General features: G+C 43.6%; 1 protein-coding gene across 4 annotated transcripts in view; it reads right to left on the bottom strand.

Moving 5' to 3' along the window:
• Nucleotides 1-20,508, bottom strand: part of LRMDA (leucine rich melanocyte differentiation associated) — a 738,096-nt gene that overhangs the window by 333,021 nt on the left and 384,567 nt on the right. For 3 of the 4 annotated variants that reach the window (XM_053388140.1, XM_053388139.1, XM_053388138.1), the window contains exons 3-4: nt 7,124-7,255; nt 2,186-2,320 (exon numbers count right to left, since the gene is read on the bottom strand). In XM_053388140.1, coding sequence (XP_053244115.1) covers nt 2,186-2,320; nt 7,124-7,255 — 267 coding nt within the window. Of the gene's footprint in view, nt 1-2,185; nt 2,321-7,123; nt 7,256-19,809; nt 19,912-20,508 lie in introns of those variants that run through there. The other variant, XM_053388141.1, reaches the window with a different exon arrangement.

The following is a 20,508-nucleotide window of genomic DNA, read 5'->3' as shown; positions in this document are numbered from 1 at the left end:
TCCTTTCAGGTTTCTAACACTTTTTATGCTGGAAGCATGAACATACAGTTCTAAGTTTATGAACTGTACAGTCAGTGTTTGCTCACATATCATTTCAGAATGCTTGTCTGATAGGCTGCAAATAGGTGGGTAGGTTTAACTTGAGAGCAACATGGTTATGTGGAATGCTTATGTAGAAAATGGCATGCAGTTTGCTTGAATTTTGCCATCCTATCTAAAATACAAGGCTCATGACTCAGTGACTGCATCATTAAAGCACTACCTTGCATCTTACATCACCTGTTGCAAGAAATACATGTTAACACTGAATGCATGCCTGTCTTTGAAATGAAGGTCTGGGGCCACTTTCTGGGGTCCTGCAGTTATAGTGTTGTGTGTTTCCTTGACAACGACAGCCAATTATGTGGAGTGGGGAACACATAATTTCATGATCTGGTTAAGTTGCTGTAGATGTTACCAGATCAAAACCAAACAGCTGATTGCTGATACTTCGGTGGCCCCCATGTGATGACCTATATAGAAATGTATGGGCTTGCTGGTGGGCTTCTAACATGATAGAAAGTACAAGAACTCACCAATTATAGGAACACGCAATTCCACATCAGGTCTATATACACAGCTGCTGCAATTTGCTGGGTATATGTGCATAGGTCCTATATGAGGCCAAATATTCATATCACTGAATCTTTTTCATTAACATCTGTGCCAGAGAACTTTCCAGTGGATTGTACAGGTCTGGTTCAGATCTGCCTAGGTCTCATTTGGCCATCATTAATAGCTTGTGTTTTCCTGGGTCTCAGTGTGGTTAAGCTTCCTTAGCAATGCCTCCATGGAAAGGACTAAATTATGAGGGTGAGCTGTGAGAAATAAGGGGTATGCAGGGTTTTTTATGCTTGGCTTCAGAAGTTTTGCCATTCAGTCCCCCCACCTAGGTCCTTCATACTCTATCCCTGTAGTCCCTCTATCGTGACACACCAGGTGGCATCTTCTGCTCCCACTAGGCACAAGGCTCTGTCCATATCCCACCAGGTTTTACTCCATGGCTCCCATGCTCTGGGCTTCAGGAGGCCTGGTGACCCAAAATCGCTCCCACAAACTTCAACTGGCCACCTCACCTTGCCTCATAAAAGGGCCTCTGTAGTGAATAGATCAGGGGTCAGCAAACTTTTTCAGTTCCTATGCCCCACAAATAACCCAGAGGAACATTTTAAATAAAAGGACGCATTCTACTCATGTAAAAACACACTGATTCCTGGACCGTCCATGGGCCGGATTTGGAAGGCGATTGGGCCGGATCCGGCATCCAGGCCTTAGTTTGCCTACCCATTGAACAGAGGCAGGGAGAGGATGATTCCGTAACCTTTTCACACATTGCCCTTAGATTACATTAAATCCTATACAGCTCTTAGTTTTTACTTCAGCAGCTATTTGAAGTTGGTTGAAGGTTGTAATCAACTAACGTTTACTCAGAGTAGACCAAACAAAGGACAGCAGGCGCATAACTTACAATCCATTCCATGGATTGCGCCTAAAGCCAAAATTGTGCATAAACAAAACCCATCGGGTTCAATGGTGGGTGGGACTACCGCTGTCATTTTTCCTGAAACTCCACCCTCTTTTTATTTTTTATTTTGCCACGCATGTACTGTAAAGCTGAATGTGCACAAGTTGTAGGCTTACTGTAAATGACTGTGACAACCTTGATCCATTAATTTCAGTGGGTCTACTACTCGGAGCAGAGATTAAGGTAAAGGTAAAGGTACCCCTGCCCGTACGGGCCAGTCTTGACAGACTCTAGGGTTGTGTGCCCATCTCACTTAAGAGGCCGGGGGCCAGCGCTGTCCGCAGACACTTCCGGGTCACGTGGCCAGCGTGACAAAGCTGCATCTGGCGAGCCAGCGCAGCACACGGAACGCCGTTTACCTTCCCGCCAGTAAGCGGTCCCTATTTATCTACTTGCACCCGAGGGTGCTTTCGAACTGCTAGGTTGGCAGGCGCTGGGACCGAGCAGCGGGAGCGCACCCCGCCACGGGGATTCGATGCCGACCTTTCGATCGGCAAGCCCTAGGCGCTGAGGCTTTTGCCCACAGCGCCACCCGTGTCCCTCTAGGAGCAGAGGTTAGCTGAATACAATACTAAATATTTTGCATTTGAAAGCAATGCATGTATAACCCAAGATACTAACCTGTACCTCTGATAGTCTCCCTCATCCTTGTCTTTGCAGACCAGTTCATTTGGACATGCTGTATTTCCAAGCAAACTCAGGTACTCCAAGGAAGGCACTACTTCAACCAGATGATCCAGCAGGCTTTCCAGTTCTGTTATGTACTCAAGATTATGGGTTAAGGATTCAATAACAAAAGGAAGACTGTTAAATAACTCCATTTACACACCCACCCACCCCATATTATATGCGGGGAAATGTAACATTAATTGTTGCTAGCGGAAAGGGGACTACATCCAAGTCATTTTTTTGGCATAAAATGAAAGGTCTTGGGTCCCCCCTCCTTCATTATTTTTCCCTCCTCTTTTCTTCTTTTCTAGATGACTCTCTGCAACACATTAAAAACTTTGACAAAATGATGGATGTCGGATGGGGAAATGGTTAGTGATTGCTAAAGCCATGAAACTTTTCCAACATGGCAACAAGCAGCAGTTACTTTCACAGTACATTCATCACTAAATGTATTACAGTCCCTAGGAAAAATGAGATTTAAAATGGAGTTAAATGACAGCAGCCCAAATGCACCAGAAAGAATAAAAGTGCTTTTGGTGGCACTGCGGCATTAATTGGTACATAGGCATAAATGCTTGATCAAATGTTACCAGGAACGCGTTGGTATTCCTGCTCCACAGTTTATAACACACACAACTTCAGAGTGGAAGGAAACAGTAAAACCTGCCATTAAAGTGGTAGAGTGACCACATGAAATCTTACATTGAAGTTGATTTAATGCATCCACTACAAACATACACACGACTCCCAAAACAGGCTATAAAGGATTTGTAGTCCAGTTCTAGGTTGCTCAAGAAAGAAAGAAAGAAAGAAAGAAAGAAAGAAAGAAAGAAAGAAAGAAGTACCACAAGTATTTCTGCATCCAGAGCTGGACTTTTCCAAAGTTTGGGCTTTTGTGTCAAAATGTACATATTTGACAAGAGTGTCTAGTGCACAGTTTCCAAAGGCTTGAGAACTTTCCTAAATCTGGCACTGTGTTATGGGTGCTAACTTAAAGACTTCAAAGCCGCCTCCCCCCCCAGACCCTTTAAGAAGAAACATAAACCCTGGTTCTTTGGCACTCCTTGTTCAGTTCCTTAAGAGCCCTGCTTTGCATCTAGGATTTGGAAGGCAAGTGAAAACAGGGAAATCTTGGTTCCCACAGATCCACCATAAAAATCAAAGATGGGGCATGGAAGAAAGGTATGGGGGAAAGGATGCCAAATTGGTTGTGCAGGCTGAAAGCCATTCCCACCCAAACACTGCCACACTGCTGGTGCACGTGACATGAATAGCACTAGTAACATGTCAGGTTAAAAAAAAACTGGCCTAAAACTAGCCTGAGAAATCCCAGAATGAAGGCTAACAAATGGGGATCAGCATCATGAGGCGGCAAGGTGTGCTAATACCTCATGCCAATTGGCAAAAGGTGAAGGGCACATTCAAGCCGCTCTGCTTCTTACTCTTTGTTTCTCTGCCCTTTGTTCTAATTGATTTAGTGCTGCAAATTCTCATTTTCTCTGTTTTCTCTTTTAAACTGATTCTTGTTAGTTTATGGCGATCCTGCATTAGCTGTATTTTACTACTTTATTATAATTTTGCTTGTTTTAATGCCTGTAAGCCGCCCAAAGAACTTCAGCTAAAGGGCAGCCTATAAATTGCATGTATCAATAAATAAACAATGGAACAAATTACTGGTTTAAACGAACAATTCACTCTTTTACTCTCCCATGCCTGGAGTTGTGTGCAACAAATATTATGTGGCTATCTTAAATGCTCAGTTCTTTTATGTTGCTTGTCCCCAGCATTGATTTATGTTTTCCTGTTATCTTTGTTATCTCTTGCAGATGGAATGTACCCCATTTCTTCACCTCAATAACTGAAGGGCAAGGGTATCACCACAGGATAGAAACAGAACTTTTGCCCTTAAAGACCTTCCCTTCGCTACATGCACTCCAATTTGCATCTTATTTGCAGCAGCCAACAAGCAAATGGGAGACTTATCATATACAGCATAATGCTTGTGGTAGGATTCCACCCCCACCCTCATTTTTCAGATACTGGGCAAAACAACACGTGGAGCAGGATGAATGAAGCATATGAACAGCTCAGTTTTTCCATTTTAATTCAGCCACAGTGCTCCAGATTTAGTCAGAACAGGATTAGACTTAATCCTTCCCCCCATGGCCCATTGTTCTGTCAACAATTGCCCTTCCCAGGATAGTTGTTCAGTCCACTAAGAGGGGAAAAGATGCTGGCCCACATCTTTTCAACCACAGGGAGAAAAGCAGAGTGGGGAGGATGATCTTTAGTGGGCAAACAGTCCATGGGGAAAGGGTTAAGTCAACTCTTCCCTGTGCTGCTTCTCAATTCATACCCACAAATACAAGAGCAAATTGGTGCTTAGAGGGTGTGAAGACAGACTATGGGGAGAAAGAGGGAGCCAGTCGCAAGAGTGGTGGGGATGTTGAAGACATTAAAGCCAAACAGCAACAAAAACTTTAAAGCACAGCTATACAGATAAAACATAGGTCCCGCCAAAATAAGAGAGGCCACAAGCCTACCATTCAAATTAAAAAAGGTAAAGGTAAAGGACCCCTGACAGTTAAGTCCAGTCGCGAACGACTCTGGGGTTGCGGAGCTCATCTCGCTTTACTGGCTGAGGGAGCCGGCGTTTGTCTGCAGACAGTTTTTCTGGGTCATGTGGCCAGCATGGCTAAGTTGCTTCTGGCGAAACCAGAGCAGCACACAGAAACACCGTTTACCTTCCCGCTAGAGTGGTACCTACTTATCTACTTGCACTTTGACGTGCTTCCAACTGCTAGGTTGGCAGGAGCGGGGACTGAACAATGAGAGCTCACCCCTTCACGGGGATTCAAACCGCCGACCTTCTGATCGGCAAGCCCAAGAGGCTCCCCCCCCCCCCGGGGTGGATAGCATTCCACAAGGTCTGTTCTTGTGTTGCTACCCTCCAAAACTCCTGCATGAAATAGGGCCTCAGATAATGGTCACATGGTCCAGGTCAGTGCATGTAGGTAGAGGCAGTCCTTGAGGTCCTGAGGTCCTGAGCCACATAAAGCTTTATAGGTCATAACCAGCCCTTTGAATTGAGGCCAAAAACTAAGTACTTTGCCCACAATTAACCACCTTTAACCACCTAACCCACAGTTCATTTCTTATGGGGCACTCACCATACTGGAAATAGGGTGTGCCAAGTCTCTTAGCTGCTCTTTCTTGTCTACTTATCTCTGAATTATGATGCATCATCCCAGGATCACTTGTGCCACCACAGAGGATTGTGGGGAACATTCCTCTAAACACTTGCTGCCAGCCACATAGCAAGCAATGTGGAAACCTCAAGTGCCATTTTGCATATGGCATAGAAAGATGGAGCTCAAAATATGGGGCCCTCTTTGGGTACACACTTTCTCTATCCTGGATCCCATGTGTGTACTGTAGTGGCATAAAATGTGAGATTGGGACCCCCTAGTTCAAATATTTCCATAGCCATTAATTTGCTATCCCTCATTTCATCATCTTTAATACTGGAATAGCAGTATCCTACGGGGTGTTGTAGGAATTCCACATATTTGTGAGTGTTTTGAACACTCTGCAGCTCTAAATAATTACTTTGTATTGTACTTACTTTTATGAGTATGTTGACAAATCAGCACCACCAGAGCAGCTTCACCAACCTGCCACTCTCCACATGCTTTGCCCAGCAACTCCCATCAGTCCCAGCCAACACAGAGGCTGATGGGAGATGTAGTCCAAAACATCTGGCAAGTAACAGGTTTGTGAAGGTTACATGAGAGTGTATGTGTAAAATACTTGATTAATTTACAGGAGCTTAACTGTCATTACGTCCTTTGACTTGCCTAAGGATAGTCATTCTCTGCTTAAAAATTTGCCAATCAGTCCTTACTAGCGACAGGCCACTCAAAGGCTTCCAAGCCCATTCTTTTAAAGCCTATAAAATGTCCAGGCTTCCTGGGTATGGTGGCTGATTACTTGGGCAAAGTATTAGACTTGGCTGAGAAGAGAGCTGCTAACACGCATCTTTGCCCCCACCCTCTTTGCATCCCAGAGTTGGACAAAACACAGAGAAAGATCTTTTGAAAACAATGAAAATTAAGCTAAAACTGAACTGATATTTTCAGCTCAGTCTCCGCATGCAACATTGCATGGCTTCGCTGCTGCCTGTCCTGCAGTGCTGACTACCAGCATTCACAATAATACCAAGCAACAATGCTGTTTGTGCGAGAAGGGAACAGCTGCCACTCTTAGGGTGTCTCAATGTTTTAAAAGAGCCCAGCACAGGAAATAACAACCGCACTGCTACACTCTGGCGATCAGTGTTATTCACAAAACAGCAAAGGGTGGGAAACTATTCTTGACCCTTTCTAGCCTAATGGCTAACATGGCCCTATCGGCTCCTGTCAAGTGATTGCTGCTGCCAAATTAAACAAGATGTATATTTTCTTTAAGAAGCATTCTATGTACATGTGAAAAAAAGCCAACCTAATGTTTTAATCTTGTTTCACTGCACACACTATTCCACTAGAGGTCAGCCTGCCACAGAACCCAAGCAGGCTGGGTTCTGTTAAGAAGCGCAAAACTGGCTGCTATTTCCACCTCTCAATCTATTGACAAAGATTCCTTCAGAGCCATAAACTTAGGGCTCGCACTAAAAAAACGGAGCAACAGGAAGATATAGCGAGGCATTTCGTTTATGAATGACCTGTAATAAATTACTTTGAAGTATTCTGAGTGACAAGAGAAAGGGAGAGGATGCTTTGTCTGCAAACGAGCGACATTTTACATACTTTAATTTGGCTGACACATAAGGATTATTCGACATTTGGCAGGGCCTTTCTCCCCTTCCCTCCCCACCCTCCCTTTTGGAAGGATATTTGGTTCTTGTTCAGCATCAGGGTATGGAGGTGTGGTAACCTGGGTAACCGGAGGTCATTCCGGAGGAGATTGTTGTCCAAGATCAGCTCTTCCAAGCCGCTAAATGTCTCCAGTCCTTCCAGTGACCTGCAACGACAAAGGCAACAGGAAAAATGATACTCCAGTAAATCAGGGAGGCCATTATGAGCTGAAATAAATATTTTAACCTTCCCTTTCAAGGAGCGGGAAGAGTTTTGCTTTAGTCCTGTCAGGAGACTGAATGACAAGAATTAGTGGCAAGGGGAGTGTCGGTACAGCAACACATCCTTCTTCGCAGGCTGGCAGAATGAAGGATGGGGGTCACTTAGTGAGTAGCCAGGATCCAAAACAAAAGGCTTCAGATATGAGGCCTGCAGGATGAATTTGTCAATGTCTTGTGCCTTCAGGCACCCAGCCTCGCCTGACCCTAACCTCCATTCCCAAGATAAATAACTCTGTCACAGTTCACCTTCATTCCCTGGACACAAATTTAAGTTGTCATCCATCATTTCTGCCATGAAATATCATACCCCACTAACAATAATAAATACAACTTCAAGAATTGTTCTCAGCAGCTACCCTATATATAAAACTGCAGGAGGGGGGGATATGATGGGAAGTTTTTCATTTTCCTTTCGTGATTTTTATTTTATTAACCACAGAATTTTCTCTGTCTAGAGTTTTTCGTTGTGGTGGTTGTTTTTTCAAGCACAAAAGATAAAATGCTAGAGAGCCCTGAATCACCCAGATACAGCAAAAATTATTATTTTTTACAATGATGCCCCCCCCCCGGCAATGCCTGCCCACAAAACACACAGACACGCACAAAACACTGAGATTTAAAAGTAACAAGCAAAATCTTTTCAGCATGGAAGCACAGCTCTTCGGGTTGTAAACACATAGACATTTGTAGAAATTTGGCAGCCAATTAGGAAAGCTAGGAGGAAGGAATTAAAAAGTCTGGCTTTGTCACTTTGCTGGGCCACCGTTTTAACTCTTAATTTCGTAGCTTTGCAAGTTCTTACAGAAATGGGTGGGGGAATCTTCACATTAATCACCTAAGATGGGCATGGTATATGGAGCATACACAAAGACACACACATTCACAGCTCATTCACCTACCAGGCACCTAGAGATATGCTGAGGTTGCATGACTTGACAGCTGAGCTAGTATGCCTACCAGTGGTGAGGATCATCACGTTATCTCCTCACTATTTTATAAAATGTGATGAATAAGGGAGATGCAAGTCTACACTATTTATTCACTGTCCAATGACATTTATACTAAAGGGAATTATTCCCTCCCTCTTTAACACCCTTCTTCAAGGTCTGCATGAGATATGCTCTAGTGCAGGCATATAACAGGCATGCTGTGGGGGGAAATAACAAATATTTATCCACCCAATTCAAAAATTTAAACTTGGCAGGGGTAGGATAGATGAAATTGTCTTATCTGAAACTTATAGCCCCGTAATAAAAGAATGGAATGAAAAGCCCTTTGTAGGAAAGAAAACATGTGACCTTCATGCTACGGTTCAAGGACACCACAGTGTTAACCATAAATAACCAGAGAAACTCCATGCTTCTCAGCAGTCCTCTACTCTAAGGTTACCAGATTTTTTTCCCAATGAATCCGGGGACAGTTTTCAACTTCAATGGAATTTGTATGGGGACTGATTTGTAAATTTGGGGACTGTCACCAGGAAACGGGAACATCTGGTAACCTTACTCTACTCTGGAGGTTCAAAACCGATGTGAATTACAAAGGGTGCTTTCAGATGGGAGTTTATTGTGGAATCGGAGCTACTCATGAACACGTTTTTATTTTATTTTTTGCACCACCCACATTACATCGTCACCATCCTTCTGCCCCATTTAACCCAGATTTCCCTTTAGCGTAGAAAAATCTAATAATAAAGAACAACCTGTTATACATCTGCAGTAACTGCTGGTACGGAAGCTCACTACTGCATTTGGGGGGTGGGGGTCACATGTGTGGTAGCATTTCATGGGCTGTTCCCTTTTGCCACAGACCCCCATCTCCATTTGCTCCTCACCTGAGCACAGCCTGGCCATTGTTTCAGGCGGCTCAAACAATGCAAGTGCACCTGTTTCCACTGATTGCTGCATGCAGTAGGCACATTCCGAATACATTTATCAGCCTTTTATTTATTTTTTAATACTGAGCTCATCTGCTGAGTGAGAAAAGAGCTGGAGTGGCCCTCATAGAGCCCATACTGAAAAAGGTTGCAAGTGGGCGCAACGTGCTTGGACGAAAAGGGAGTTGAGTGCTATACAGTGGTACCTCGGGTTAAGAACTTAATTCGTTCTGGAGGTCTGTTCTTAACCTGAAACTGTTCTTAACCTGAAGCACCACTTTAGCTAATGGGGCCTCCTGCTGCCACTGCGCCGCCACTGCACAATTTCTGTTCTTATCCTGAAGCAAAGTTCTTAACCTGAGGTAATATTTCTGGGTTAGCAGAGTCTGTAACCTGAAGCGTATGTAACCTGAAGCGTATGCAACCTGAGGTACCACTGTACTTTCTACTGGTTTTGCTGGAACATACATTAAGCTGCAATTTCTGGCGCCCCTGCCAATCCATTCTGAAAGGAAATAGAAAGCAATGGAAAGCACGTAACTGAATGCTGCCATATCAGATTGTGGGGGAAATGAATCTGTTTGCACTCCAGTGTCACGGCACCCCCCTAAAAAAAAAAAAGCCTTCCCCAAATGTTAAGTCCCTCAGAAATTTCCAAATGGTTCATGGGGCAGGAGAAACTGCTGCTCTAAATGATCCTGACCTCACGCTCCTCTGTAAGCCGCACAGGAGAAGAAGCAATAAACAGATTGTGTGGTTATGATTGTTAACTTTAGGTTCGTAATAAAGCCTAACTGGCAGTGCCCATTTAAATGCTCTCTCCGTATAAATAGTTAGTAGTGGATTATGTCCAATCTTCAGTTTATTGCTTTAAAAAGAAAAAAAAAGTCTTTCCGCTTGCCAAAGGGAGTTCAAAAAAGGCCACCACCCTGTCAACACCACAGAGCCTTATGGGACGCTAATAGGCCCTTTGTGAGTATGCATTGCTGGGGCTCTGGTCTGTGTCAGCCTCGAAATGCACATTGTTCATGAGTTGTGTTATGCAAATATAATACCCTTATCATGAGAATCTGCAAATGGTTGGCAACTGGCAAGAAGAATAAAGCACACATCCAAAACTGCTGGAGGGGAGGCATAAAACAAAATGACATGCCATGAAGTGGGACAAAGGAGCGAGAGAGATAGAGAGTTGCCTATTGAGGTAGCCCCTTTATTTCCAAAACAGAGGCTAGGGCACAATGCCCGCCTAAGCTTTAGGCAGGAACAGAGAAGATTGTGTGCAAAGCCCTCCTCCACACCTGGCTAGGGCTTGATCATTTTTGCCGTGTAATATCATTAGTCACTCTCACAGGGAATTTTCCTTTCCTTTTGTTTTAAGGAATCACACTACACAGAAGCGCCATACCTTTCATCAGGGCCAACGCAAAGCCAGAGAGTAGCACGTGAACTTTTGAGTTTGCAAGAGGGTGTTGTAGGAAAGGATAAAAAGCCACAGCCTGCAGTTTCCAACAGGCTCAAGATGGAACAGAGAAGGCACTATGCAGACTTAACTAGGTTCCACCTTCCCCGGCGCAAAGTGATCTTAGACTGCAGCAAGGCATGCTGGAGTGAAGGAGCAATGGCTACCCTCCCCTTCAACAATATGCATACCAGCAGATACTTGGATCTGTCTCTAGTTACACAAGGTCTTGTTTGTTTATTTTCCTTACCACGTCATCAGCAGGGGCATTGTGTACACGGTGTCCAGTCCATATCCAACATAGCTCTCTCTTTTTTTAGTGTTCATTCATTCCTGCAGTTTTCAAGGAAGCCTTTGTGCTCTGTCCACCTTCACCATTTAATCAGTTCCATTTTTCAGAGCACATGGCAGGGGTGGAGAGGCTACAAGTGAGAATAAGGAGTGTAATAATAACCCTGCTCCATTCTCACCTACCTTCATGCCTCTCTGATCCCAATTAACCTGCCCCAAATTGTCTGTTCAAGCATAAATATTTAGAGATCTGAACTGCTTAGGAAGCCACCTTATACTGAGCCAGACCAGTGGTCCATATAGCTCAGTATTGTCTACCCTCGTTGGTTGTGGTTCTCCAGAGTTTCGGGCATGGGACATTTCCAATCCTGTCTGGAAAAGCCAAGTGCTGAACTTGGGACCTTCTGCATGTGAGACTTGCTCTGCTGCTGAGCTACAGCCCTTGCCCCATGTTACATGTAATATGTAAAGTAAAGGTAAAGGGACCCCTGACAGTTAAGTCCAGTTGCAAATGACTCTGGGGTTGCGGCGCTCGTCTCGCTTTACAGGCCGAGGGAGCCAGCGTTTGTCCACTCCACAGTTTTTCCGGGTCATGCGGCCAGCATGACTAAGCCGCTTCTGGTGCAGCGGAACACCAACAGCAGAGCAGCACACGGAAACACCGTTTACCTTTGTGCCGGAGCGGTACCTATTTATCTACTTGCACTTTGAGGTGCTTTTGAACTGCTAGGTTGGCAGGAGCAGGGACCGAACAATGGGAGCTCACACCATTGCGGAGGTTCGAACCTCCGACCTTCTGATTGGACAACAGTCTTTGCCATCCTCAGTTCTGACCTCCAATATGTGGGTGTGGAGTGCGAGGAAGAAGAAGTGAATAATGGCTCATTATCATTGCTAGGTCAGAAGCATCCAGTTTTCAGGACTGTCCTGAGAGATCCTTGGCAATGCATAAAGTTTCCATGGACCTCAGTTTCCCAGTTACTGAACAGAGATCAAGCTGCCTACAGCACTGCACCCAGCAGATTGTAAAGTTGTGTCTGTAGAGTACTTTAGGAGCTTCAACAGAGAAGTGCTATTCAAGCAGAAGGGATTAGCATCAATGTTTTTACTAGATATTAGGAATAGGCTGCTTCTGCTCTTGGAATATCCCTTTTATTAAAACTCTGCAAAACTCAAAGAGAAGCAAGGAAAGCCTGTAAGCTCTCTTAGTTTGTAGCAAAGAACCTTCTATCTGTCTTTGTGAATTAAAAGCAACAAGGCACAGGCTCAGTACCATGAACACCACCAAGGGCTTAAGGGGTAGTGGCAGGTAGCCGTCTTCCCTAGTTGGTTTAGAAGGCTAATAAGCATCACTCAAGTGCATTGCAGGTTGATCTGTCCCTGCTCTAATGACATGAAAGCTGCCCATTATCTCACCTACAGGTACCACCTCGGTTACCTCATTGCAGGCCTCACACTCCCACTCCTGGAGGAGAGCAATCGTTGCCAAGAGATTTCCAATGCAATTTCCAAAGTCACATCAAAATGACAAAACATCACAACGCATTCAGCTCTGCCTGATTCCAACAGAAAGAACTTTAAGTTTCCACTGTAATTAACCCTATCCTCGTTAAGATAATTATGATCAAGCTCCCTGTCACAGCTAATATCACAGCATCATTGCCTATGGCTCACGCTTTGCCCTCATTAGCTTACAAAAACAGTGTGCTGAGCAGGCAAACGAACTCCCTCCCTCCTGATGACTTAGAAGCTATGTATGCAAGACAGTAAAATAAGCCTTTGGAACACAAAGTTCTCTGGGAACATTCCCCCCCCCCCCATTTAAGCCCTTCGATTAAATCTGTAGTGCTTTCCCCAGTTTATCTGCATCCTATAATTCATGCATAATTTGGAGGAAAAGGGTTTCATTTTTCAGCACAAAGGGGTATTTTCAGTGGCAATTTTTGCTTTGAATATGCAGGGTAACTAACTGCTGTCTACTAGCTTTTCTGTATGCCAGTCATCTGGTCTGATGAAGAACATTTGGAAAGGATTTGGTTACAATGAAATTTTAAAAAAGAAGTTTTTGCCTATTGGTAATCTTGAACTATGCATTAAATAAGAAAGAATGAAAAAGGAAACAGCAGCAGTATTGTTTCAACAATGAAGCAACACAAACCAAGAGATTTGTACAGACTTCCTCATTATGCAACTAATATACACTTGTGTGTTGATTGGAAACAGAACACATTATGCTCCCCTTAATATATCTCACTCATTTCAAATGACATTCCCCCCCTCACACACACACATTTCCTCCTGCTGACTACAGATAAACTAGAGATGGGACATGCCTTGAAATCGACTTGCTCTTTATTGACAACAAATAGCTCTTACCAGAAATTAAAGATGGTGCTGTTACACAATGAAATATTGTCCATACTTCTAATTTTTAAAGTGTTCTTTAAAAAAGCATTCAGACAAATGCATGACTACAAGATTGGATGTCTATATCACTTATCAACTGGGTTACCAAAACAGTTTCCAAAACTAAGCTCTGCCATCTTACCAGTCTGAGCAAGTTCACATGACTAGATTTCATGACAGGACAGGAAAATAAACACACATAAAAACACATCAGAATGATTGCATGAAATAATTTTCACATAAAAAGCTCAACATTTATCATCATCTAATGGACATGGTGCCCAAAATTTCATAAGGTGAGTGCAATCAAACCAATTCATCAGCAGGGGACATTATTTCACTTATAACACTTTCTCTCTTTCCAATGTTCTCTTTTGCTGAACTTTTAGCAAGGTGAGGACCAAAGCAGAATCATAATCTAGTCCTGTATCATTGGATCCATAGCCACACATAAGCAACAAAGCTGCCACACTACCTCATATTAAAGAAATCACAAGTCCCACCACACACCACCCAAAGAGCATCATGTATGTTGGTCTCTCAATATTTTTGGGGCACATTTTTCTACCAGTGTTGTCCACCATAATTTTTGGCAGCAGGTTTCTAGATTCACATCAGAATCTTTCCAGTACCCTGGCTGTGATCGTTTCAGCTGATAAATGTAAACGGGTGACCAATTCCTTACTAAAAGTAAAAGCCTTACCAATTCTACATCCTGATCAATAAACAAATTCAGCAGAGGTCATGGAGGGGCATAATTATTTGCTTTGTAATAAGGCAAATTTCTTGTGCCCAGTACTCCTATATCCTCTGACACTCCCACCAGAAGTGGGAATAAGCTACCATGTTATTCTGGTGTCCAGCCATGTTTATTTAAAACCAAATTTCAGTCAGCTTCCTCTATCAAAGTTCTAAATTGCTTTAGGGACTCCAAAAGTACTTAACTCAGAGTTTAGGAATAGTTTGTATATGCCTGAATTATGCCCAATCCCTGCTATACACACCACAGATTCAGATATCCAAACAGCCAAAGTGTGGCTACTTCCTTACTTGTTGGGGCTTTACTGGTCAGCATCAGCCATTTTCTCTTTGCCAACAAGCTCATCAGAAAATGCCTAGATTATAATTTCCAAACAGACTAGGAAGATTTATTCAGCTGTACTGCATGGCAATATGAGTATTTTAATTTCTAGACTACCGTATTTTTCCATGTATAAGACTAGGTTTTTTCCCCACCAAAAAATTAGGTTTAAAATTGGGGCTGGTCTTATACATGGGTAGTGCTGAGGGATGTTCTCTTAATTTGGAGGGGTCTTATACATGGGGGTGTCTTATGGATGGAAAAATATGGTACATAAAGGAATATAAACTTATAAGATCTTCAAACTCTTAATTCTGGATGAGGATTTACTCTTCCCTTACAAAAAAGTTCATACGTCTAGTTGTGATCCAAGACCCAGTTTTTCCTCCTGGGTGTCCAGGTGATATATGTTGCCATAGCAGCTGGTCCTGCCCTCAATGACATCTGGACAGGAGCAGCATATGCACACTCTATGCATGTAGGCCTCCATCCATAGAAGTCTACTTGCACAGGTATTACTATTATTATTGTCACCATCACCACCATTAATCAAATTTATCCCATCATTCCTCCCAAAGGCTTAAGCGGCTCTCTCTTTTGGATTTTCAGGTGCTAGCAGTAAAACCTAGGGATGCGCTAAATCTGCACAATGGTTCAAACCAAGAGAATAAATGCATAGATGTCAGGGGGGCAGGGAACATGCTGGAGACAGCCCCACTATGTGGACCCTTGTCACATGTCACATGGATAGGGATTTAGATGCACCACCTAGATCTTATCAGAGGAAGGGCAAGGTACAAAAAAAATTTGATCATTTGCTGGCATCCGTCTGTCTCAAGAGACAATGGAAGAGCGCACCATGCGGGGGAGGTGGTTAAGTCAAACCATTGGAAAGTTACAGTGCCTGGTGTGGCTGTAGAGACCAATAGGAGAGAGGCATGTTTCATTACAGCTGGTGCAGATGAAGGCGTCTGGTTTCACTGGTCCATAATAAGCCAAAAGAAGAACAATGTGAGGACTTCGAGTTCACAAGTGGGGTCAAACTATCCCTCCTTTGTATGTTCAGATGTTAGCACAGGGGGCGGCAAGGTTTACCTCGCCTGGGCCGGTTCACTCCAGCACAGATCCCTCCGTGGGCCGGGTCGCGCGCACATGAGCAAGTGCACCCACAATTTCCGGTATCTGCGTCTGTGCAGACACGATTTCTAGTGCATGCACATGCGCAGATGCGATTTCTGGCACCACAGAAGCAAGTCCCCGTGCCACGCTGGTTTAGCACAGCGCGCGGGGACTCGCCGAGCGGGTGGCTCGATTTCCAGCGCCTACGCAGACGCGATTTCTGGCACCACAGAACCAAGTCCCCGTGCCATGCTGGTTTAGCACAGTATGCGGGGACTCGCTGAGCGGGCGGCTCATGGGCCGGTTAAACGACCCCCGTGGGCAGCTTGTGGCCCATGGGCCTTAGGTTGCCGACCCTTGTGTTAGCAGTTACATTTGGGGATGCAGCGAACCTGCGTGATGGTTCAACTACATTCAAACCAAGAACGGTGTTAACAGCATAGTGCTTATACCTTTAACAGCAACATTCTGAATTATAAATTGAGCATTAGATTGTAAATAGTCCCCACCCCTTTTAAAAGAAAACTAGGAGAATGGAGCGAGCTAGGCAGTATATAGCACACTCTTCTAGCGTAGTGAGAAATGGATGGTGGTGGTGGGGGGAGAGAAAGTAATTTTTCTCCCATCTTCCACAACAACCAAGGCTGGGGAGTGACAAGCAAATTGACGCACTGCTCAGAGGGCAAAAGATAAATGTTTGATGAATTGGCCATCGCTGGAGGAGTGATGGGCTTCATATGTGCATAATGGACTAGCTGCCTTTCAATTGAGATTGCCTGCCAAGATAAGAAACTATAATGAATGGACCAAGTGGAGCCTCCGCCATAAGAAAAGTATAATCTGACTAGTTTTAATAAACTTAATAAAAAAGATGAAGTGGAGAGAGGCCAGCAGAAAACCAGCCTTTGTGACCGGCTACCAGAGGTGCAAACGGATAACAGATGGACGCATGCATGGTGGGAAAGGAGTAAAAGTAGTTGCATTTGAATCGCTTTCTCATTGTTCACAGCTGATGATTTCACAACTTGAAGGCAACCTTATTAGAGTAAAATACATTGCAATTAAGACTCATGCTATCCCTTGACCCACATACGCCTTAGAGAGCCGTCCACGTTCTGGAATGATATGGAAATGTTTCAAGGAAAGGATATTTCATTTTGCTGCCCTTGGATTTCAAGCTGAAGTATTTCAAAGTTTCACATAAATTCTCCTAAGCTGGATGGCTTCCATGGGGTGGGGGAATCAGTCACTTCAAAGTAGCAAGGTATTTTACTATCCTAAGCCAGGAACAATCCTCCAAGTTACATTTTCTTCTCAAGTCTCTGGCTAGAATCCTACAAAGTTCATCTGGGTGAGCTGAGCTCTGGCTCCTAGTGTGTGGCACACCAAGCATCTTCAGTCTGGCTCCGAGTAATGAGGGAGCCTTTAAAGCACTACTACTTGCAGCGCCAGCAGGGTAACATAGAGAAGCCTGGGCCATAACACAGGAGTCCATGCCATAGATCAGGGGTCAGCAAACTTTTTCAGCAGGGGGCCGGTCCACTGTCCCTCAGACCTTGTAAGACTATATTTGGGGGGGGGGGAGTGAACAAATTCCTATGCCCCACAAATAACCCAGAGATGGATTTTAAATAAAAGCACACGTTCTACTCATGTAAAAACACCAGGCAGGCCCCACAAAGAACCAAGAGATGCATTCTACTCATGTAAAAACACACTGATTCCCGGACCATCCGTGGGCCAGATTTAGAAGGTGATTGGGCAGGATCTGGCCCCTGGGCCTTAGTTTGCCTACCCATGCCATAGATCTTCCAACACTCACCAGCATTAACACATTTTCCTGAGGACGGATGCTAACACTGGAAGGAGTTCTAGGGGGAGCTCTCCTACATTGTGCCCAAGGCTTCTTGCAGTATCATGGCAATGTAGGAACTGCCACCAGAGAGCCATTTTTGGATAGCTAGTGGAAAGGAGATGTTCTGGTGGCCAGATCACCTGGAGGACTGTCTTCTTGGCATGTGAAGAACGGCAGATATAAACTCTCTTCAGGCAAGCATTTGATCCTCAGTTATCTTAAAAGACCCTGGATTATAAATCTAATTTCTACTGCTATATTTATTGGCTAATTTATACTTTTAATTTTCTTTTTAATGTGTCCTCTGACAAGTTTTTGTTGAAAAGCGTATAATATCTTCACTATTATTTGAAAGAATGAAAGATAAAAGTTCATCAATACAGAGGTTGTCCCTAGTAAGAACATGTGGGGATGTTGATTTCTGGGGCAACAGGACATGACTCATGTTGTGTTTATGAGAGAGGAGGAGGTCAGGAGCTATGTTTATGGCTTTACACTCCATATTATTGTCTCACTGTGCTGATATACACTACGTATGGCTGCACGGAAGGTATTTGGCTTTAAAAAGTGGCTGGGCAGATTTAAAACAGGAATTTGTGTGTGTTCTCTTGTACCCAGAGTAGGAAATGAGGGCATAAGGAGACAGAACTGAGCTGATCAAGCTATATGCTATTTATAAAACAGTGTGCAATGGGCCAGCACTAACTCCCAATGTAAATAATAATAATAATAATAATAATAGCTTCTTACCCCTGTTCCCATACCCTCCAACTCAAACAGTTCCATAAGGCAGGTCGAGGGAAGCCCTCTTTACCCTCCAACCTAAAAGAAAATCCTCCCTAATGACTAATACATCTATCACATCTGTGTGGTACTAGGAACACTCTAGGAACACTGAAGAACAGGCCAACACAAAACAAAACTATTCTACAGTGGTTTAAAGGGAAAACACCTCACACCCCCTCAAAGTGCCCTGCTAATCCTGCATTGTTCCTAAGGGAGAGTGAGTGCTGAGCTGTCTTCAGCTGAGGAGGTAGGTTTCTATGTTGTTGTTTGTTTAGTCGTTTAGTCGTGTCCGACTCTTCGTGACCCCATGGACCAGAGCACGCCAGGCACTCCTGTCTTCTATAGCCCACTGGAATCTACCTCTCACTGACACACGATACACAAGGCTGGTAAAGCCAGCCATTGGTCCTATTCTGCCTCCCCTCCCCACTTCTTGCTGCCCACTGTGTTACTTCAGCACCCATCCCAGATGAACAGGGCAGGGAAGGATCGGATGTTTAATTTCTACTGCTATTTCTTGATATATTTGTTGACATTGTGTGCATTTGATCAATACTGCAGCAGAGATTATTAGAAACCTGCAACTGAAGATTCAGCCATTTGGTTTAAATGAGGAATTCAGCCCCATGCTGCCTGTAACCTGGCACTCCTTTGACCATCTTCAACCAGCCTTTCTTGGCTGTCCACTTCCTTCTTGACAACATCCTTGGTCTCCAAATCATTTGCCCCTCCTTTCCATAACTCCTTGCCTTTACCACTCATACTTCCTCCAATTACCTCCTTAAAGCCCATCTTTTATATGTGATTATAATCTATTTTTTCCCAAATGTAACCAAGTTTTATTCATTTGCATTTGCATTTGCAGCTTGAGATGGTGCAGTCCATTCTACAACCTCATCCTACTGAATGCTATAGTCTCATTGTGACATTTTACAACTCTTAATTTAAATCATAAGGTTTTGTTTGGTTTTTCAACAATGTTATGAGCACTGTGGAAGCAGCTTGGAAATACTCTAAAACAACAAACCTACAATGTTCTCTTTGGAGCCTCAAATCCACCACTTGGAAAGATTTCACAAGTTTCTCATATCTATATCTATATCTATATCTATATCTATATCTATATCTATATCTATCTCTTTATGCTTCCCTCCAAATTCCTTGGATATTTCTTCCAAGCACAATGTTAGGTGAATAATGTCTGTGTTGTTTAAAAGCTTACACACACACACACACACACACACATCCTTTAACAAATCAAATAAGATGTGTGGTCCATTCCTATTCTGCTTTTCAGCATAAATTTTGTGCATAACCACCAAAGGAAATTAACTCACTGCTTGGAAAACCAGGGAAGGCTCCCTCTGTTGAAGAAAATTTAAAAGAACACTGATTGCAAAGCCCTGCTCTTCCTTATGTGTGTGCGTTTGTGCGTGTTTGAGAGTGAGAAAGCAAGAAGAGGAGAGAGAGACAAAGACGGAGAGGTAAGGCTCAGGAGTGCTGGGTGAATTATAGACTGCCTCTCAAGATTCACAGCTCTTCAAGGTAGGAGGTTAATATTCTCACATGTCATTGGGTCTGCTGGCTCTACTGATGGCTCATTGAATCAGGCAGCAAATTATTTCCTCATGCAGCAGAGGACATCACACTTCAAAGGAAAGGAGCCAGGGTCAAGACGGCTCTCCAGTTCGATTAATGACTTGGGATCAGCAGAGGTTGCCTGTAGGTAAGAAAGTGACTGAAGCTTTTGACAAAGCTGACTTTTTGAACAGGACTCCCCCTTGCCGCCACAACTTCCCCCTTCGTCAGCAGCACCAAGCACCATTGCCTCAGACTGACCTGACTTAGGCCCGCTGAGATGGTTTTGACCTCCTCATTCTTTGTTACCAGACACAGAAGCTACCTAGCTGCAGTGCATATGTGCCTCTCTGAAGGCCACACTGTCTCGCAAGGGTCTCAACCAAATTCTTCGTAATTATAAGCCGGGCAAATGAATTCAAGTGCAAGTTACTATATATATATATCTTAATGAACATTTTCAAATTCATGGAAATAAACAATAGCTTTAAGTTATCTCTTTCTTTAAAAAACAATATAAAGAGAACACTGAAAATCTTATACTTCTGCATAGGAAGACTTTTTGTAACTTGCTAAGTTCATAAAATAATACATAACAGTAATAAAACAATACAGAAATTATATTAAGATGATTGGGGGGGGATTCAGAAATATATGTGCTTCAGTCCTTGTGGACTTGCTAATCAA

Source organism: Podarcis raffonei, chromosome 5 (assembly GCF_027172205.1).
Source record: "Podarcis raffonei isolate rPodRaf1 chromosome 5, rPodRaf1.pri, whole genome shotgun sequence".
NCBI classification, from domain to species: Eukaryota; Metazoa; Chordata; class Lepidosauria; order Squamata; family Lacertidae; genus Podarcis; species Podarcis raffonei.
The sequence above is the reverse complement of the archived record's forward strand: the minus strand, read 5'-3'. Positions and strand labels throughout refer to the sequence as shown.